A 22,768-nucleotide genomic window follows, 5' to 3' on the forward strand; every position below is an offset into this window, starting at 1 on the left:
CCATGGTGGGATTACCCCTCTGTATGGCACAACAAGGGTGGCCAAGAGTTCAGAATCAGCCCAAAAATATAACTACCCTTTCAGTTGATTTCATGTTTTTTCAAGTATTCAGGCTTACAGATAGACAAATTACTCCTCTAAGGGGTATTCCTATCTTAACTTTTCCTAGCCGAGATAGGAAACGCTTGCCATGGCTACCAACCACCCGGCCAGAGCCTATGGAAAGAGCCGGGCACTTAGTGTAATGCTGTTTCCGTAGCTCTTATTGAAGTGTGCTATGCTGTTTCAATAGCTCTGATTTACTTCAATGAAAGCTACAGAAACAGCGCTGCACTAGGCGCTGAGCTGTTTCTGACTGGTGGTCAGAGCAGAGCTTCCAGGTTTTCCCATTTCGGCCACAATCAGGTGTCAACGCAGATTTGCCAAAGAAGAATCCATTTTGGCTTTGAAACATGTAGCTGTTTTCCCTAGATTCAATAAAGCTTTTCTATTCACCTGTTTTAATAGACATGATAAGACTTATAAGGTCATGTATTGTACAGCTTTTTAACCCCTTAGTAAGCAAGCCTGTTTGCCTCTAATGACGAAAACAAGTTTTGGAAATCTGACATGTGTCACTTTAACATAGAATAACCCCGTAAAGGTTTTGCATACCCAAGTAATTCTCACAATGTTTTTTTTTTGCCATATATTGTACTTCATTTAGGTGGTACAAATAAACTGATAGAATTTGTGTATATTTATTAAAAGTGCAAAAATTGGGAACATTTTGGAAAATATGTTATTTTTTCACATTTTCAATTGCAATATCTCAAATATGTGCAACATACTGTACAAAATGTATACTGTATATTTCCATCTGTTTACTTTATTCTGGACACATATTTGAAAAATTTTAGGTTTTTTTAACCATTTAGGAGGCGTACAAATGTAATATTAATTATCAACATTTTGAGAAACACTTTGTTTTACTATACCAAGCCAAGATTGCAAAGGCACATAGGTGTCAGAATGATAGAAATCCCCATAAATGACCCCATTTTAAAAACTACACCCCTTACACCCCCCCGTTCGGCGCGAGACAACCCCGATGCAGGGGTTAAAAAAACACACCGGGTAGTACTTACCCGAATCCCGGCGGTCCGGCGTCTTCATACTCACCTGCTGAAGATGGCCGCCGGGATCCTGTCTCTCTGTGGACCGCAGGGCTTCTGTGCGGTCCATTGCCGATTCCAGCCTCCTGATTGGCTGGAATCGGCACGTGACGGGGCGGAGCTACACGGAGCCGGCATTCTGCACGAGCGGCCCCATTGAAGACAGCAGAAGACCCGGACTGCGCAAGCGCGGCTAATTTGGCCATTAGACGCCGAAAATTAGTCGGCACCATGGAGACGAGGACGCCAGCAACAGAGCAGGTAAGTATAAAACTTTTGATAACTTCTGTATGGCTCATAATTAATGCACAATGTACATTACAAAGTGCATTAATATGGCCATACAGAAGTGTATAGACCCACTTGCTGCCGCGGGACAACCGCTTTAATGTATTCACCCAGGGGGCTTCATTCCTTACGGGTGCTACTGACCCCACAGTTTCTTTTCAGGAGTTAATGCAAATTAAATTTCCTACTTTTGCAAATATATAATTTTAAAGGCAGTTTTTTTTCTATAGTGCACATGAAAATGAAGACTTTCACCCCAAAATGGTTTTCCCTGTTTGTCCTGTGTTCAGAAACGTACCCATTGTGGCGCTAATATTATGTCTGTATGCACAACGGGGCTCAAACCAAAAGAAGCAGCCGAAGGGTTTCAGAACAGACATTTTGCTTGAAGGTGTTTTAGGCCCTATTGCCCACTTGTTGAGCCCTTGAGCGGCCAAAACAATGTAGAACCCCCACAAATGACCCCATTTTGAAAACTAGACCCCTTATTAAATTCATTTAGTGGTGTACTGTATATTTTGACCCCAGAGTTTTTGAATGAATCTAAGCAAAGTAGAAGGAAAAAAATTAAGATTTTTGTTTTTTGGCAATTGTGTTATTTTAAAAACAGTTTTTTTTCAATAGCATACATATGAATGAAGACTTTTACCCCAAAATGGATACCCCTGTTTGTTCTCTGTACAGAAACATACCCATTGTGGCCCTAATATTATGTGCGTATGCACAACGGGGCCCAAACTTAACAGAGCATCAAACTTCAACTGTCTTTTAACTTTTAAGTGATCGCCATTATTCATTGGATAATGGTAATCACATGACCGGGGTCCGCTCACTGTGGTCCTCGGTCACTGCTCCAGGCTCTTGGCTACCTTTATTAGCCAGGAGCAAGGCAATTTTAAACTTCCAAGCCTTCCCCAGCTTGTACCAAAGCTGGGGAAAGGTCCATGGATAAAGATTCTGTCAGGGAACATTGCCAGATGCCTTAGTTAAGTAATTTCACCTCCCCTCATGAATTGGATCCATGATGGTAGGTGAAGCTTTTGAAAAAAAGCAACAAAAGACCACAGCACTCACTTAATCTCGGTAGATATTCCTTCTTAGGGGAGGAGACCAAATATCAAGACTCTGTGTTGGTCAAAAAATGCAAAGCCAACTTCGGGGCTATGGACGTATGCCCCTTCAAAATTCCATAAGTAGCAGCAAAGAAGTGGCAGCATAAATAGATGCAAGAAAAATCCTTGATTAAAGGAACATCTTTATTGTTTCATAGTTAAAACAAGGCAACGTTTTGACCTGATTAAGGTCTTTCTCAAGCCATTAACTGGTGAAACAGGATATCATGTCCTGTTTCACCAGTTAATGGCTTGAGAAAGACCTTAATCAGGTTGAGTACATAGCACAACAGATCCCAGCAGCACATACTGACAGTATGTAATTTCATCTCCCCTCACGGACCTGATCCATGAGAGGAGATGAAACTAACTTTTTTTCTTTTTACACATTTTTCTTACTTTACATGAGCGCCATTATCCATTGATGACAGCTCCCTACTGTCGGCTACTCATACTAGCCAGGAGCAGGGAGTTTTTAAATTTCCAGGAACGCCTGGCCTTCTGTGTGTGTGCATGACGTATGATGTCTGGCGTGCATGTGCAGACACCGACATCAAGTCTTGAAAGACCAGAATGCCGCCGGACATTATGGAGGATGGGGGTGAGTACTCTCAGCTCTCCTCACGGATCTGATCCATGAGGCGAGCTGAAACTTTTTTTACTTTGTTTTTACTTTAATGTAATTGCCGTTATCCATTGGATATCGGCGAACATGTGACTGGATATCGGCGATCACGTGACCGGGTGTCGCATATCGTGACCCCCCATGACAGCTTCAGGTTGTTGGCTACCTCCAGTAGCCTATAGAAGGGAGCTGCAATGTCCACAGCCCACAGGGATTTAATTCCCAGAGGGAGCATGTTTTTACTGCCCTAGGGATTAAAGCCCAGCCAGCCAGGATGTAAAAACATTATGGGGTGGTCAATAAGGTGTTAAAGGGTTTGACTAAGATTGACTGTTGTCACTTATCTATAGAATAGGTAATAAAAGACTGATTGGTGGGAAACTCATTGCTGAGACTCCCACCAATCCAAAGAATAGGGAGTCCCGTGTCCCTCTCTCCTCCTCAATTTGGGCTGCATAAGTAGAGAGAGGTGTGTGAAAACCCGACAGGCAGGTAGATTAAGAAACAGAGCAGGCATTTCAGTAAGCAGTAGCAGGCTTTATTTGGTAGTAGTGTTGCTCATCTTGATCAGCAGGACGATAAAATGGTGTTGTTTTTTGGAAAATCGAATTGGGTTAGTCCGAATCGACTTTTGCCAAAAATCGTGGGAAGATCGAATTTCCCATAATGGCTGCTACAGAGGTCAGCATGCAGCCAATCATCAGCCAGGGTGCCTTACTAATGTCACCAAATATGTCCTCCATCTTGCATATGGATGTTTGCATAACATGACTTAGCCACATACAACATAGGCACAGTGTAAGTAGCAGCAATTTTACAGCTGAGCACAGGACAGAGAAGCTGCAATGTGTTTATATTCCTATACAACACGTGGTCTGTTGGTAATAGGGACAGATATTCTACAGAGGATATATTACTGTTTGCCAGTCCGGCTATTGCAGACCTTATGTTGCTTGCAGAGAGGTTTGGTGAATTCAATTACACTGCACCAAACAAGAACAGCTCAAAACATATAAATTATACTTTGTGGTCTTCTGTTCTTACATAATGTGCCTTCCAGGGATTGTGGCTGAATTAGGTGGTGGTGAGTTTTTGTTGTTAATATAAAACAAAAAGAAAAGCAAACAGGGAAACAGTAAATAGGCACAGTGCATGTCAGCAGCCTCTTGTCAAGTCGCCATTCTGTACAGTACAAAGTAGCTCTACAGCTGTTTCTTGGAGTGTTGTGTTTATCTTGTAGAGTCTCTCCTTGTAATATTCATGACTGCTTTTAAAACAATTCCTTGCAAATTTTGCTTTTGGAGACCTTATATGGGCCTTATTTTGCTTTAAATGACATCCCTGTGCTGTGATTGCCCCTTACACCACTATGCACTTTTTTGACCAATTTTTGAGAGCAGCACAGTGTTCCCCAGATGTGTGGCTGTATTCCTATGCAATTTCGAGGACTTTGACTACATTGGAAACCTTCTAGTGAACATGATTTTTATTCCCATTGACTTTAATGGGAGTCAGAATCGACCGTTCTGTTTCACAATGATTTTTATCAAATCGGCCCAGTATTGACACTCAATGATTATTCCAATAATCGTTCAACACTAATTCCCATACTAGACCCAAAAGCCCATACGCCTTGGACCCCAATGTAGCTGAACTAGTTGCTCAGACAGTATGCACACCCCTTCACTAACCAATTTGGCTTTGGGCTACCCCTTTGGGCTTTGGGGACCCCTAATTTTCAACTTTTAACTCCTTTTCGAGGCAAAGGCAGAGACGTAGTCAATAACAAAAGGAGAGGTTAGGGCAGGCAGAGTTCTAGAATAAATGGAGAGACAGAAAGAAGGTCTTAGCAGACAACAAACAGGAAATCATGGTCAAGGTATAAGCTGAGGTCAGGATGTGAGAACTTAGGAAAGCTGTGTGATCAGGCATAGGTGAAAATCAGGAGTCAATCACAAAATAATAGCACTTTAGCAGAACCTGCTCAAGCAGTGAGGAACGTTGGCTTAAATAACCCATGAGACACCAGGGTTGGCCTAGTAAAGGCAAGGTAAGTGTGTGCACTAACCCTTCAAGCTAAGAATATTAAAAAACAATAGCAACAACCTGTCCAATTTTATGTACCGTATAAAGTCTATAAAATATCTCTTTTTACATTAGAAACATTTTCTTGAAATGTACTATGTCATATACTTTCATTCATTATTACTTTTGAAGGACAGATAACTTCTAAAATTCTGACTGAAGAAATCATTGAAATATGTCCTTGTCTTTTTCAATATACCTCAGTGACTAAATACTTTGCAAAAAAGTGAACAACGTCAATTGTTTGATGTTTGTTCTTAAATGATTTTGTGGATATTTTAAGGATTAATTTCATGGTTGATAGACAATGTTAATTAATCTAAAAGGTAAATGAAGGAAGAAGGAAAATATGCTATCCTCTTCAAAATAAATATTTATTGAGAAGCAATTCAATAATTTACAACATACAAGAATATATGTACACATAGATGTAAAGATATATACACACAACATCCAGGATGTATTTACATAATAAGTGATAAACAAGAACTCGCTTTCTAGAATTCATCAATTATACAGTATGTAGCCATGTTTTACTTCATTTCATATTTCTAGAGAAATAAGATAGTGCTTTTGAATCCATAACTAATAGTGACATATAAAAAATATATGCTTATCTTCATATGATAGGTTTTCTTCAGCCGGGATCTTGACCCTTAATAGGCCCTTTATTATAGAGTATTAAAACATTGAATCATGCGTTCACATTTCAGCTCTACTTGGTAATTGTATTGGCACTTTTACATGCTACACAAGTTTAGACCTGTAATTGATATTGTTCAATACTTGGCAAAACACCAATTCTGCGAGTACAATACATAGTGATATTGTACACCTTTGAGACAACCATCCAACATTGCAGGAAAAATGGTCTTCCAAAGAGTTTGACCTCTCAAAGAATAGGGAGAATATTCATAGGATACAACTAAACTGAATCCATCACAGAAAAATCTGATCTAGAATGGTCTTCTTAAAGAGATGATCTCTTGGGGAGATTCTGAAGAACACAAAACATTAAAAGGTTGTGGCTATTTCACAAGCCTGTAATGTGATTGGTGCATTGTAACTTGATTCCTGGTACCTTCTGGATAATCTGGGTGGAGATAGTGTGGTGTGTCTACTGACCAAGTCTTGTTCATGTTGCCCATACACTCTTCTATCTGCTTTGCTGTTGGTATGATTGCAAGAGTCTTTCACTGCATAATGGGGGATAGGTACGTTAGGGATTCTATGATGGTGGTATGTGTTATAGTAAGACATAGAATATCCATTTCCATATTGCATTGTAAAATTTCCAGGATAGAAAGATTTATTGCTTGGATGGCCAAATTGACTTTCTGCATTTCGGTAGGATGATGAATTTCCAACGTATGTGGTACCTTAAAATAAAAAGAAATATGTTTTCTAAGTACAATGACAAATAGTAAAATCTTCATGTTCCAAATGGTAAAATTTACTTTTTTGCATAGAATAGTTTCCATTTTGGGAAAATTAAAATAAAAACAAATCTTTTCCTATAAATCAGTAGATGCTCTTTTCTACAACAGTTTTTATGTATTGAAAAATAAGATAAACGTAAACTCAGCTTTATTTCTATTTTAATGTTTCAATGTTATTCTAGTGGCAAACAGTCTGTAGCTTGGTAGACCTTGCATCTGACTAGCAGCCTCTCTTCTATTAGATTCTTATGGAGAACAAGTCAACTGAGAACAATATGGCACCTACTACCATGCCTCCCTGAAAATAAGACCTATCCATAAAATAAACCCTACGCTGATTTTCATGGGCTTGAAATATAAACCCTACCCTGAAAATAAGCCCTAGCTTTGCTGAATAAAAAAAATTACTTACCTAGCAGACGCCGTCCAGGTCCCTCCGCAGTTCCGGCGGGCTCCCGTGTAGTTCTCAGCTGCCAACAGAACATCACTTGCTGGTAACGGGGTTAGTAAACCCCACCTCCAGCAAGTGATTGATCTGATTGCATTGAATGGCTGTGATTGGTTCATTGAGCGCTGCAACGATTGGCTGAGCGTAGTGTTCGAAAACCAATCAGAGCAACACCGTTACCAGCAAGCGATGTTCTGTTGGTGCTGAGAACTGCACAGAAGCCTGCTGGAACTGTGGGGAACAGCGGGAGGGACCTGGACAGCACCTGCTAGGTAAGTATTATAAGAAAATAATGCCCTGTGTCTCTTTTGGGGAAAAAAGTAATATAAGGCAGAGTCTTATTTTCTGGGAAACACTGTAGTAGAGAGTCTGTTCAGTAAAGGGTAAGTCCAATTGAGATACAAATAGGTATTCATAGAGGTTTATATATACATTGAGCAATAATCATATACTTCGCCTACACTATGTACATTTTCTGTAGGATATACATTACTGTACAATATTTTTGTTTTTTTTAATTCTTCTTCTGGTGAAAAACAGAAACACAAGAAAAGCATTCAATTAGAGCTATAACATACCAATTTGTTTCTGTGTGGTTATACCACTTCCTTTTTTCCCACTTTCTCCACTTGCATCAGAATCACTGTCATTAAAGTCACTGTCTCCTTTGCCACTGTCCTTTGCACTAAGCTGTTCAATTTGAGAACTTACACTGAAAAATAAAATATAGAAATATAATTAGTTATATCAATGCATACAAATTTTGTTTGCAATTCATTATTTGGTCCTAATTATTAACTTAAAGGAGTATTGTGGAATGTCATGAAGGGTCATCAGTAATTGATTGGCAGGCCGCCGCTAACCAACTACTGTTGACTTATCCTGAGGACAAGTCATGAGTAGTTAAAGTCCCAGAATATCTCTTTACTACGAATAATGTACTTAATGCATGCCTAAAGGCCCTTTTAGACACAACGATTTTCGCTCAAAAATCGCTCAAAGCCATCTTTTGAGCGATAATCATTGTGTCTAACTGACGTCATGCAGTTTTCGTTAAGCCGTCACTGATCTCTGATCTTTCAGCATGCTGAAAGATCAGTGATCAGTTATCAGGAATTCACAGTTGGATACAGCTTATACTATTGTTTCAGCTGTATCCCGCTCCCTGATGACAGGCGGGGTATGAAGAACAGAATGGTTCAGCTATGTTCTTCATCCCCCGTTCGGAGTGCTCGGCTGTATAACAGTCGGGCGCTCCGAGCAGAGAACAGCTGGATGCAGAAGACAAGTGGGGACACCCTGCTTGTTTTCTGCATCCTCTGCTCGAAAACAGCCAGGGTGATCACTTAACGTTTGAGCATTCACCTTGTGCTGTAAAAAGAACACAACGATTATTGCTCAAAAATCCCTCAAAAGATTTTTTGAGCGATAATCGTTATGTCTAAATCAGCCTTAACTTTTCAAAATAAACTATCGTGTGTGTGCATAGAAATAACACTATATCTGGCCATTATATGACCTGTATATGGTATTTATTATCAGTTTTCTCCTCTACAGGCTGAATCTTAAATTCTCCGTTTTCCTTGAGCTGGTGATACATATTATGTTTACCATACACAGCACACACATAAAAATGCTGCCCTACCTCTACCACAGAGAGACAGAGAAGCAGCAAAAGCATGGAGGACATTGTACAGCAGTACTAAGCAGTGTATTTGTGAATCCAAAACAAATACTGTAACCACGGTCACATCTCTGTTTGACTCTCTCTGTCTCTATTTCCCTTAAGCAGCACCCTTCTTCTTCCCTTCACCTGTCCATAGGCTTATATGAGCAGCATAAAATAACATTCTGCTTCACTTCCTGTAATCCATTTTAGTGCCTCTGTTAACACAGACTTCACTTGACAACAGACAGTGAGCAAGAAGTCAGAGGAAAGTAAAACCCCTAGTGGCCAGCACTTTAGAGCATTTTATTTGGCACTAAAGCATCACTTTAAGAAAATAAAGTGACTTGCACCTTTGATATCTTATACGACAAAAAACAAATTCAGTACCTTCAACAAGTTTAATACGAAGGTGTACATAAGCCATGTCTGCAACAAATACCATTTCAGAAACACACTTTAGCACTAATGCGCATTTAACATCTGAATAAAATTGTATAACTGTTACTTATACTAACTACATAAAAACTGAAAGGTTTTTAGCACATTTGATTGAAACATATGGGCCCATCTGCCACATCAAGGTGATCATTGTTTTTGGGCTGATTCCTAACTTTTATAGACACCACTCTTTGGACCTAAGCCTTCAAATGAATCAAGGGGAAGTAGGATACTAGGATACATAGTCTGAATAAAAAGCTAGCCTATATTTCCTGAATTCATTTGAAGGCTTAGGCCCAAAAGAGAGAGTTAGAAACCCATCAGAAAGCAATGGTCATCTCTATGTAGAGGATGGGTCACATGTGTTGATCAAAATATGTGCTAAAAACCTTAATGTTTATGCAGTTAGTATATATAATAGTTATGCAATGTTATTCAGATATTAGATGTGTATGAGTGCTAAGGCACGTGTTTCTGTTACTATATTTGCTGCAGCCATGGTTTACGAACACTTGTGCATTTAATTTATTTGTTGGAATTGCTGACTTTGTTTTTTGTTGCATTTGCATTTATGGAGGAGTGCCTGCCTTCACTTTTGTTGTGCACTTCAACCACCCATCTGTCCAAGCCTTTTTATTAGACTACTTAGCTTGGTATCCTACTTTCCCTGAATCTATTTGGTGGCTTAAACCCAAAGAGATAGTGTCAGCTGGACTTGGTGAATGGGCCCATATGTTTTGATCAAGATATGTGCTAGAAACCTTGCATATAGAACATTTATGTAATTTTATTCTGATATTAAATGTGTATGAGTGCTGAACAGCGTACTTCTGTTCCTGTATTGGTTTAGCCCATTTTTTAAGAAAAGCTAGTGACCATTTAAGCCTCCAAACAGTAAACTTTACTTCTAGTAAAATAATTTACTGTATGCAGCTAGGATTTACTAGTCAATCATATGAGGCCTGAGTACATATGTTTATAAGACATCTGTCAAATAGTACAACTAATGAAATGTGGAGAATATCTACTGCAACTTGATTGTTCCATGAAACTGACCAGTGGAATAGTGAAAAATCAATGAAAGAACGAGATTCCAGGCATAAAACAATACTAATTAGGGGTCTGGGCAATAGAAGTAGCTCTTACCTTATGCTTTGTGAAGAAATGTCCCTTTGCCATCTGGATGAATTATATAACAGGGCAGAATCCGAACTCTGAAAAAGAAAAGCATAATAATATTAAAAACTATATTGCTAAACTATGTTCATATCTCGTTAACCCAATAAAGACCAAGCTCCATATGCTGTATATACGGCGTTTGGTATTAGGCTATAAACCTGTTCCCTTATAAATGTTTGGCATGGGTTTAAAGCTCCTGTTCCTGCAGTCTAACAGGAGTAGGTAAGTAGTTTATAACCAATTCTGCCTTCTCTTTTCCAGCCTACACAGCATTTAATAAGTGCTAAGTGGTGAAAAAAAGAAGCAGCAATGCCAATTCCTCTATTGGACCCGGCAATCATGCAATCGCTCAGTGCTCCCCAGCATGGCAGAGCTGCTGGGTCTTAGGAGACCCAGCTCAGTCCTGCCAGTGGCTAATGTCACAATAGGGGATGTCTTTCCCTGTAACTGGGGCTCGTATGAATGCCCTAGTTACAGTAGAAAATTATTTTAAAAAATTACATTGTGAATGTACCATTGAGGTCTTATATGATGTCACAGAAGACATAGATGTTAAAAAAATACACAAAAATACATTTGAAAAAACTATAGAATAAAGGTACCTCCACGTTGGACAACTGTTGAGTGCATAAGCACCCGACAGCCATCCCACCGATTATCGCCTGACTATCACTCCTGTTCTTCATATAAGAGCGATATTCATTTTGTTAATGGAGGAGGAGCTATAGTTAACCGGCAGGCCAGTATACAGCCCAACTGTCGCTGGGCTTTTAGTTCTGTTAAAAACCAAGCGACTTCGACAAGTGAGCACTTTCTCATCCAGTGCCCTGTCAGAGAACGCTTGTTCATGCAATGACTATCACCCAAAATCGGCGATAATCACCCCGTGTAAAGGTACCTTGAAATACAACCTAAACCATTGCTATAGCTACCTTGTAGACTATACAAATTATTTATCAAAACGTCCATAACTAAGTGGTAAACCCCTTGCTATACTTTATGTTAGCATTAATATACTGATATAAAAAAATAAAGAACTATAAATTTAAGAAAAAAAATCTTTTTTATTATTTTTTGTGCACATTACCCGAAATAAAAAGTGAAAAAAAATCTGAAATATGGTAGTAAAAAACAGCCTTGTTACAAAAAAAGTAATTTTGGCAACCCAAGTAGAAAAAATAAAGGACATAAAAACCCAGAACTGTAAAAATGCTAAAAAGTGTCTGATCCTTCAGGCCTGAAATACTTTGGTATTTAAGGGGTTAAAATACAACAGAAACTAAAATTGAATATTTGTAAGATGTTAGGTGGAATTAAAAATTCTAAATTGATTGATATACATAGCGACTATTTATTACTTACATCTGAAGCACTTGGGAGGTCCTTGCGCTCATTAGTTTTGGATGATAGGCTGCAGTTTTCCGACCCGGTGTTGACTGACAGCTGACATGACTCAGATTTAGAGATAGAAGAGCTTGACTGAGTCTCCCTCGTTGTGTTACTTAGTAGTTGATTTTTTCCTTCTGCTTTCATCCTTTGATTTTCAATGTCTGTCTTGGAACTGCTGGATTTATTTTTACAAGAACAGGCCACAAACAAAATGGCAAAGAGGAGCAAGGCACAGCCTCCAGCTAGCATGGCAATGAAGACTATGGAGAAGTCCATATGGTGCTGTTCTTCTGTGGATGTTTGCATAATAACTATTTCTACATTGGATGGAAATGAGTCTGTGGGAATAAATTTTATAGTTGCATTGCAATGCAAAGAAGGCTTCCCGCTGTCATAGACTGCAATGACAATACTCAGGTCCTTATGTTGCAGCAAGTCAATTTGGCTGGTCAATGTTAATTCACCAGTTCCTCTGTTCATGGTGAATAATTTCTTTTCATCCTGCACTATAGAGTAAATCAGCTTGCCATTCAGCCCATCATCTTTATCTGTGGCTTTAAGCTGTAAAATTAAGTAATTTTGTGGAGCATTGACTGGCAACATCACTTCAGCCAATCCATTATCCAAGAAAGGGAATGTGATCACTGGCGCATTGTCATTCTCATCCATTATTTTGACTTTCACATGAGTGCGAGTTGAAAGCTGGGGATCACCATTGTCAGAAGCCTCTACTTCAAAATATAACTGTTTAAGCTTTTCATAGTCCAAAGACCTTACAGCTCGTAGTACACCTGACTCTGCATCAATAGCAACAAATGTAGATAATGATTGTCCCATTATTTTTGCATCAACTAGCTTGTAAGATATTTTGCCATTCAACCCAAAATCAGGGTCTTTAGCAGTCAGTGTAGTTATGTAAGCACCAGCAGAATTATTCTCTAGGACAGACTCTTCATACATTTGTTTAGTAAATTCAGGAGCATTGTCATTTTCATCACTCACCCTGATGGTATATTGCTTTATGGTTTTCAGTGAAGGAAATCCGAGATCTTCAGCCACCAATGTAAGGTTGTATTCTGCTATTTTTTCACGATCAAGAGCTGAGGTGGTGACTATCATGAAGCTGTCATCGTAAGCTTGCTTCAACTTGAAATGTTCATGTCCATATAGTGTACAGTGAACCTGACTGTTTGAACCAGAGTCTTTGTCAGTGGTGCTGATCAATGCTACGAAACTGTTCTTAGCAGCCGATTCACTTAAGTAGGCTTTGCCTTTCTCCACAGAAGTTAATGGAGTAATGGTGATCGTTGGAGCATTATCGTTAACATCAATTACCTTCACTGTTACTTTGCAGGTAGCAGTTAATGGGTTAAGACTTAAATCTTGAGCCTGTACATCAAACTCATAGGTCTGTTTCATTTCAAAGTCAACTTTGCCTTCAAGAGTTACACCTCCAGACTTGGGATCAATTTTAAAAAGCTGACGTACCTCTGGAGACACATGGGGGCTGAAACTATAAACAATTTCTCCATTCGCACCTTCATCGGGGTCTTCTGCATTGAGATCCAGTAGAAGGTATCCTATTGGAGCATTCTCCATGATGTCCACAATGATAGCACTCTTCTCAAAGACAGGACTGTTGTCGTTGAAGTCTAGGACACGAATATTAACTATTGCATTCCCAGAAAGAGGTGGACTTCCTCCATCCATAGCGACTAGTTCCAATGTAAAAGTAGATTTACTTTCTCTGTCCAACTCTTTCATCAACACCAAGTCTGCATATTTAACACCATCTACTCTGGTCAGCACATCAATGCTAAAATGACTATTGGCAGAAAGTTCATAGTTCTGGATAGAGTTTTTCCCAATATCTTCATCAATGGCTATTTGTAAAGGAATTCGAGTACCCACAGATGAACTTTCAGAAATGTCCACATACACCTCAGAGCTGGGGAAATAGGGTCTGTTGTCATTAACATCTCTTACCTCAAGTTTCACATTAATGAGTTGTAACTTGTTCTTTGAAAAGCTGATCACATCTAGTGCCAGGATGCAGTTTGGAGATTGTCTGCAGATCTGTTCCCGGTCTATTGTTTCACCAATGGTCAGCTGCCCATCACTCTCTTGGACATTGATAATAGAGTTGTTAAACTGCTTCATGAGACGGAAATTGGTAGCTGGTCGCTCTGTCGAGTTAAATATAGGGTGTTCAGATAAAACTCCAATTACAGTTCCTGGCGCTTCCTCTTCATAGATGTAGTAATGAGCAATTTCTCCAAAAGATAATGGAATCATCAAACTCAGTAACAGCGTAGTCTGGGTGCTTAAATAGTTCAACATTTTCAGTCCTTTACTCCTTTCCTTCAGGTTACAGGAAATCAAGAAGCAAAGTTAAAAGTCCTGATGCCTTGTCATGCAGAGGAAAATGTAGCATAAGTGAGGCCCTCCAGCTGTGAAGTCACTCAGCACAATCCTGTTAAGTAGCCCTTGTGTTCAGGACAGAAAAGTGCAGAAAACTGTTTGGCCCCATCCCTTTCCTCAGGTTATATGCTCAAGGATATGTAAATTAGCCTTCCCTTTCACCAATCTCTTGTGTCTCCAAGACAAATGGTCAGTGAAGCTGAGCAAATGAGGCTGTCATTAACAGGGATCTCAGTTGGAAGCCAACTAATACACACTTATATTTTGTGACATCTCAACAAACCCATGCTCTTCTGGAGAGCAAGCAATCTACAAAATGTCAAATAAGTAAGGACTAGTAGTAAATTCAATTACCTGGTGTTATGAAATTAGCAGCATTATGTAAAACGGAAATACTTTCAAGAAGTTAACAATAATACATCTGACTTTACAAAACATATTATATATTATTATAATTATCTATCTATCTATCTATCTATCTATCTATCTATCTATCTATCTATCTATCTATCTATCTATCTATCATCTATCTCATATCTCAAAATCTATCTCATATCTATCTATCTCATATATATCTATCTCACATCTATCTATCTATCTATCTATCTATCTATCTATCTATCTATCTCCTATCTATCTATCTATCTATCTATCTATCTATCTATCTATCTCTCTCATATCTATCTATCCATCTATCTATCTCATATCTATCTATCTATCTCACATCTATCTATCTATCTATCTCCTGTCTATCTATCTATCTATCTATCTATCTATCTATCTATCTATCTATCTATCTATCTATCTATCTATCCCATATCTATCTATCTATCTATCTATCTATCTATCTATCTATCTATCTATCTATCTATCTCATATCTATCTATCTATCTATCTATCTATCTATCTATCTATCTCTCTATCCCATATCTATCTATCTATCTATCTATCTATCTATCTATCTATCTATCTATCTATCTATCTCATATCTATCTATCTATCTATCTATCTATCTATCTATCTATCTATCTATCTATCTATCTATCTATGTATCTATCTATCTATCCCTATTTTCATTATTCTTACATTTTCCTTATTACTTTTATTGGATGCAATAATAACACAAAAATCATCTCTGTAATTCTATCTGGGCAAAAATAGAGCATGCTGCAATTTTTTTTTCACTCGGTAAATCGCAATTCACATTCGCACGTCTGCTTGAAGCTGCAAAAGTTAATGCCTTCCAATCGGCGGATATTATACCAGATCGTTCATGCGAGTGCCGACCGCGGATTCCAGAGTTCAAATTTGCTCGTGTTCTAATATTTGGATTTTGAGGTGTAATTGAAAATGGCAGAATTCTGCTGGCAATTCCATGCCAAAGTCTGCAATTAGACATGTGAATTTTGACAGTTGAATGTTCTGCAGCATGCTAATAGGCTCCCTAACAGTAATTTCATGATGGCTAGCTAGACAGATAGAACTCAGAGCGGACTGATACAATGAAGACTTTATTTACATAAAACATGTAACTTTAGGGCTAATTCCCACGGGCAGATTTCCGGAAATCCGTGGCGTTGCCCTGCAGCTATTAGGTTCTATTGAACCTAATAGCGCAATGCTCACGTTGCCCCGCCCCGTGAATTCTTCCGTACTCACTCGCGGCATGTCCTATCTGCCGCGGGCGTACGCGCGGATGGCTTCCATTGCACTCCGTCACGGCCGTGGGCATTAGGCCTTAGGAAGAGAACTTTAACTAATTTTAAAAAATATGACTGACAACTTATCATTGTTTGATAGTCAATTCTATAAAGTTTAAGGGGTGCAAAACTCTGCCGCAGCCAAATCTGCATAAAATTCCATTTTTTTTCCGGGATACATAATGTGAGCCTCTTGGAGAGGAGATGATGATTTTTGTTTCCTTTTGTGACTTACATTTTATCCCTGCTTGTGTTGTATGGGTGCGTATCTTTTGCACCTTTTTAAATAGTTACATTTCATGAACAGCATTAAAAAGTTACTCTATCTACAATAATGCACATTTGGCTTACATGATAGCACCACAAACTGGCACAAATCACAGGCACACAATCAATTTATTTCACCAAAACTGTGCTAACCAAGTGGTGCATAGAGCTTGATATATGTGAGCCATAGAGCCAATGTGTCCATAATAGAAAGTAGGGAAACTACATGTGCCAGCATATACATGAGACCAAGAAAATACAATTTAAGGGCAAATGGCCTGCCACAACGGAGCGTATTTGCGCATAAATAAGGGTTGTGCGCTGGGTCACGCCCTTCACCTTGCTTTTTTTTTAGCCTGCCAAAGACTTCTATGGCCGCTTTCCGCCTAATAGGTAGAAACACAGGCCAAGTCCTATCTCATGAGAATGAAACACGCTCATGAGCATGAACCCATTGAAATTAATGGGTTTGCTTTGTCACGTTTTGCGGGCGTGAGTTTCACACGCACAAAAACTTTTGTGTGTTTAAGCCATCAGGGGTATGTGTTTGCACATGAACGATGTTTGAAGAGCCATGTAATCAGCCTGTGTCGCACGTGTCAGCGCATATTACTGTAATATTGGCACACACAGGGCCAGTTCACATGTGTGACACTCACTTGATTGGCTATTAAAGCCTAATGAGATCCAGCTGTCTTCTTTTCATGTGTTTTGCACAGTGTTTCATCCCTCCCCTTGCGTATTTGCACACCTCCCATAGACTTCTATGGGGCCATATCTGCACAAAACGCAGGAAGATAGAACAGGTCCCACTTTTTGTGTGAGAAAAATGCACATATGAGAATGAACCCATTGAAATTAAAGAGTTCTTTTCTCTGAGTTTAGCATGGGAGTTTGTATGTGCAAATACGCTAGCAAACACGGCCATGTGAAGGAGCCCTAAGGGCTTTTTTAGACGACCATATGTGCAAATTAGCTCACCAAAGCACAATGTATTTGCGCAGTGAAGGCTTATTTTCACATACTTATTTGAACTGTACTTTTTTTCGCAAGCAGGGCACGTTCCTATACATGCGCCACACCCTGCCCTGACTTAAAGGGCAATTTAGCCTACTGAGCTCTGGATCTGTTCTTTTTTTCACGCAATTACACAGCAAATTGTGGATTTGCGCACATTTGCGCACCTCACATAGACTTCTATGGGGGCCTTTACTATGCTAATACACAGAAACATAGAGCAGGCCATATTTTTCTGTGCATGTACAGAATGCGTGCAAAAAAATTGTTCACGTGAAGGAATCCACTGACATCAAAGGGCTGTCCACTCTGCATGTTGTCGCAAATATTTTACATGTGCAAATATGTTCATCTGAAGAATCTCTAACAATGCGAAAAAAATGTGACAAAAGATGCAAATACAGGGTGATTCTAATGCTAGAAAACCCACACATTCCTTAGGAACTTTGTAATTTCTGTTTCCCTATCAAAATTGCCATACAAAAAGCTTATGGAGTATAATTATATTTTATGAAACCCGGGATTTCCTGTTCCGGCTGCAGCAGAAGCCATATCTGTAGCGTCCAGGTATGAAACCCCCAGGATTGTTTCCACATGGCCGTACACATTCCTGCAAGTTATAGCGCAAAACATACTCATCTTAGGTGAGTCGCGCATACAATCCCCGTAGGCCGGTGGGTTTTCTGACATTATGTTTGATAACGTGTCCAAAAGGTGGAAGGCGGCTGCATCACTGAACACTAAGGCCTCATGTCCACGGGGAAAATCAGGCCCGCTACGGATTCACCATGGAGAATCCGTAGCGGGTCCCTCCTGTCCCGCGGACATGAGCGCTGAAAAGAAGAATAAACTTACCTCTCGCACGCTCCTGATCTTTCCTTCTTCGCAGCCTCATCTTCTCTCCGTCGCGGCCAGACCTTCTTTCTTCGGCCCGGCGGATGATTTTTTCATGCTCCATTTTTAAAAAAATCACTTTTATTGACCATCCGCGGGTATTTATCTACCTGCAGGTGGTCAATGCATCCCTATGGGATGCGGATCCGCATGCGGGTGATCCACTGCGGATTTTAAATCATATTTTCCCCGTGGACATGAGGCCTAAGGCCTCATGTCCACGGGGAAAATCAGGCCCGCTACGGATTCTCCATGGAGAATCTATAGCGGGTCCCTCCTGCCCCGCTGACATGAGGCAGTAAAATCAGAATTAACTCACCTCTCGCACGCTCCGAATCTTCCCTTCGCCGCGGCTTCATCTTCTCCCCGTCGCGGCCGGATCTTTTTTCTTCGGCTCGGCGGATGCGCAGGGCACGTCGTTTACGTGCCCCGCGCATGCGCCGGCCCGAAGAAAAAAGATCCGGCCGCAATGGAGAGAAGATGAAGCCGCGGCGAAGGGAAGATTCGGAGCAGGTGAGTAAATACCGATTTTGATCTCCCGCGGATCCGGGCGGCTTCCATAGGCTTTAATAGAAGCCCACGGGAGCCGTCCCTGCGGGAGACCCGTACGAAAATGGAGCATGGTCCAGATTTTTTCATGCTCCGTTTTTTTTAAAATCACTTTTATTGACCATCCGCGGGTATTTATCTGCCCGCGGGTGGTCAATGCATCCCTATGGGATGCGGATCCGCGGGCAGGAGAAGAGTTAAAATCCGCTGCGGATTTTAATTCTTTTGCCCGTGGACATGAGGCCTTAAGGTTCCATGAAACCACCTGTTTCATTATAGTTTGCAGACTCTCACAGAAAGTACGTCGCTTCACTTTTTCATCCGGTTTCAGGTACGGATAGCATCCCAAACATTTGGGCAGAATCCTCCACACAGTCGGCTGCGGGACGTCCAATTGTCTGCCTGCCCTGACGATGGATTTCTGAGGACTTTGTGTGAGACTTGCACGGACACGCTCCACTATTTCCAAGTTTTTTACTTCAGCAGCTAAAGAAATGAAAGCTGTACTGTGATTGGCTGTTCTGGAGAACAAGGACAGTCTTACTGGTAGACAGTTTTGCTAAATTAAAATTTTTGTTTTAAAAACAAAAATAAAGTTTCTGTTTTCATATATTATGTATTGATTATGTTTCTATTTATGTATCTGAGTGTCATTAAATGTGAGTTATGGGGGTTATGAGGAAATCTGGAAGATCACTTGCACTAACCCCGTATATAGTTAGCATAAGTAAAATGTTTTAGGGACCTTTCACATGGGATGGAATAAGCCACATGACGCACTGCAAGCCACTGAAAATTTCACACCAAAATCCACAGGAAACCTGCAGATTTTCATGCAGAATTGATATGGCTTAAACATGCCTGTAATTCTGCATCAAAATATGCAGTTAAACCTGTGCATCTCGGTGTAGAATTTTGCAGCTGCGGATTTGGCTGCGTAATTGCATCCAGTGTGAAAGGTTACTTAGCAGGCCTAGGTGTATATATGTGTAGGTGTATGTTATATTATGTGTATATATGTGTAGGTGCATGTTATATTATGTGTATATATGTGTAGGTGCATGTTATACTATGTGTATATATGTGTAGGTGCATGTTATATTATGTGTATACTGTATATGTGTAGGTACAAGTTATACTATGTGTATATATGTGTAGGTGTATGTTATATTATGTGTATATATGTGTAGGTGCATGTTATACTATGTGTATATATGTGTAGGTGCATGTTATACTATGTGTATATCTGTGTAGGTGCATGTTATACTATGTGTATATATGTGTAGATGCATGTTATATTATGTGTATATATGTGTAGGTGCATGTTTGTATATGTAACCCTGTGTTATTTGGATCATTATACTTATAGGAAAGAAGGTCATTCTTAGTTGTGGGGAGTGAAGAGGGATGTTTGGCTGATAGAAGCCCATTGATTCCAGGACACAATAATGTCTATTCATTTACACAATACCCTGAAGTTATCAGTTTAATCACTTACAAATGAACAGGTAATTAGGTCTAATGCCTTCAGGTCTTGCTATACAAAGTCCCCATACATGGCCAGAACAATGATCCCATGTGCGCACCAGAATCACATTACATTACAAATAGCTATGTGTTTTCTAGCCTATCAAGCCTGCAATTATTATAGATCCATATAACGGCTCCTTCACATCAGCTTCTGCATTTTTATGTTCACTCGGGTGCGCCGTGAATTCGCATGAATGGATGATTTTCTGCGATCAAGTCCAGAGTTTAATTAGCATTGCCTGTCCATTCACACAGCTGGGTGCGATGTTTTAACGAAAAAATACGTCGCAGCCCGGAAATCCCTCGCTCGGCATAAATCCTTCGGAATGCCTTCAAATGCCTAACCTGTAAGCTTGTCGCAGCATTGGACGCTGCTAAACTGCCTCCTCCTTCCTTTTTTTCCACCTCCCATAACAGTCTATGAGAACCGTCCGTATATTGGTCAAAAGATAGAACCAGAACTATATTTTTACCCAGCGTATCATAGCAGGTGTGGATTTCGGTTGCGTACATTCTATTTTTTTTATGGGGCAACGTTTTTACGTGCCGCATATTCACCAGTGTGAACGAATGCATTAGAAACCAATGCTTCAGATGGTCACGTATATCATCCAGCTGTGAAAATGTGCCTACATAGCTGTGTATATACACTCGTGTGAATAAAGCCTACAGGTGAATTATAAGCACTAATTACGACATCACCCATTCAGACTGTATACATTTTAGGGTAAAGAAAAAAGGTTGCTCACCTTCACTGCATCCAAGTGGTGTCAGTTTTGACAAGGCATGTGTCCATGGAGCTTTATTTAGTGCTTAGTGCCAAAAAACATCAGCGCAAGGACGTATTTCAACCCAGCGTGGGTCTTGAAGGTGATCAAAATCCATGTTGCGTTGAAACGAGTCCTTTGCGCTAATTTTTGGCACTAAGCACTAAATAAAGAATGTTCTTTTGTCACGGGAAGCCGACTTCAACTTCAATTCTTTCTTGAATACATTTTCCACTTTTGCCCCATTTGTGAGCCATTTGGAACACACCAACATGCTGAATCTTTTGGTGATCACGTTGGAGACTTTTGCTAAACAATTCGTTAGATGTATTATCCACATAAACATGGCCACTTGCCTAAACATTCATCAGCAGCTTCAAGAAACAATACATAGGCGACAAAATTGTCAAGTGGGCACAAGACAAAACAATTTGTTCCTCCTGCTCAATTTGCTTGAAATTCTACTGCTGCCTCCAGCAAAGTTAGAAAACATTACCCCCCACCGAGCTTTCTGTTGTCTCCCAAACAAGAGCCAGTTCTAGACTAATTTCTTCAGCCTGCTCCTAATTTAGACCATCAAATTGGATTTTAACCATGAAAATAGTAATCCAAGTATTGAGTTAATAGAAAACTGTGCATTCTGGGATTATAGTCAGCAGATGGTGAACTTTGCAGAAACACACTAAGTAGGGAAAGCATTTGGTATCAAACTATCGCTGTAAAATAAACTAGTTTTCTGCAACATTGAAACACAATTCTAAAATCCCAAAGTTATCTATGATACCAATGTAGCTCAGGCATTTTTGAGTATCATAATATTCTAGACATTAGCTGGTCATAAAATTATAAAGTTGGAATAACACATGCAGGTTTTTCAGCTGAAGTATGGAGTGGATGCATAAAATATACTTCCCTCTTTAGCAAACACTTCCATGCTTGACTCAAAAAACTACATCAAAAGTGTCACAAATACAGCATATAATTTGCATAAAACCACAAGCTCCTGCTAACTGAAACATGTAGCTCCACTCTAAAGACAGGTAAGGTAAAGTAAAGTCCCCTAGTGCAAGCACCGAGTCATGACTGACTCCTAGGGTGACATCACATTGTGAAGTTTTCTTGGCAGACTGTTTTTGCAGGGTGCTTTGCCATTGCCTTCCCCAGTCATCTTTACCCCTGCAGCAAGCTAGGTACTTATTTTACCAACCTTGGAAGTCTGGAAGGCTGAGTCAGCCTTGAGCCGGCTGCCTGAACCATGCTGGAAGTCATCAGTTATTTACCTTTCATAATTAAATGGTCACTAATTTTTCAAACAACTTGTACCTATTCAATAGCCAGTGTGATGACTAGCAAAACTGCAATTTACTTTATTTACCTAAAATGACATTTCTGTGCTGAAAAATTTCCCTAAGGGCTCTCTCACACGTCTGTAGCCATTTTTACGTGTGCCCGCCAGCACCGTAAAAACGCGTGAACGGGCGCATAAATCTAACGCTTGTGCACTCGTTTAGACAGCCCGGCCCAGCGTATATATGCCAAGGCCGCAATGCTGTTGGGCGGGGAAAGACAGCTTAGCTCTGCTAAGCTATCTCCCCCTTCCCTCCCCCCTCGCTGGCTTACCTCCTCTCTTCTCCCTTCTCGCTGTTTGCAATGGGAGAGGGCAGGACGGGGCAGAGCTAAGATAAGATAAGCAAATTAATTGTTTATCATTAAATCTTTGGCCATGTTTAGACTTTGTGTGATCATGAATGACAATTGTTCTGTGTAAAAGAGCCCTTATACACCTCTACCAAGCAT

At 39.9% G+C, this 22,768-nt stretch overlaps 1 protein-coding gene across 1 annotated transcript; it reads right to left on the reverse strand.

The window, feature by feature from the left end:
- Nucleotides 1–6,278: 6,278 nt before the first annotated feature.
- Nucleotides 6,279–14,166, reverse strand: LOC136605446 (protocadherin-8-like). The gene is made up of 4 exons (XM_066588969.1): nucleotides 11,800–14,166; nucleotides 10,405–10,472; nucleotides 7,730–7,863; nucleotides 6,279–6,643 (listed from the first exon to the last, which is right to left on the reverse strand). Exons 1-4 carry the CDS (start codon nucleotides 14,164–14,166, stop codon nucleotides 6,279–6,281), a joined length of 2,934 nt encoding a protein of 977 aa, XP_066445066.1.
- Between the last annotated feature and the right edge of the window lie 8,602 nt (nucleotides 14,167–22,768).

Source organism: Eleutherodactylus coqui, chromosome 1 (assembly GCF_035609145.1).
Source record: "Eleutherodactylus coqui strain aEleCoq1 chromosome 1, aEleCoq1.hap1, whole genome shotgun sequence".
NCBI lineage: Eukaryota > Metazoa > Chordata > Amphibia > Anura > Eleutherodactylidae > Eleutherodactylus > Eleutherodactylus coqui.

Excerpts from the sequence above, each read along its gene's own strand:
- LOC136605446 (XM_066588969.1), bottom strand. The coding sequence starts at position 14,166 with ATGTTGAACTATTTAAGCACCCAGACTACGCTGTTACTGAGTTTGATG. Across the intron at positions 10,473-11,799 it reads ACCTCCCAAGTGCTTCAGAT|AGTTCGGATTCTGCCCTGTT; the intron begins GTAAGTAATAAA and ends TTTCTTTTTCAG. Across the intron at positions 7,864-10,404 it reads ATTTCTTCACAAAGCATAAG|TGTAAGTTCTCAAATTGAAC; the intron begins GTAAGAGCTACT and ends TTTATTTTTCAG.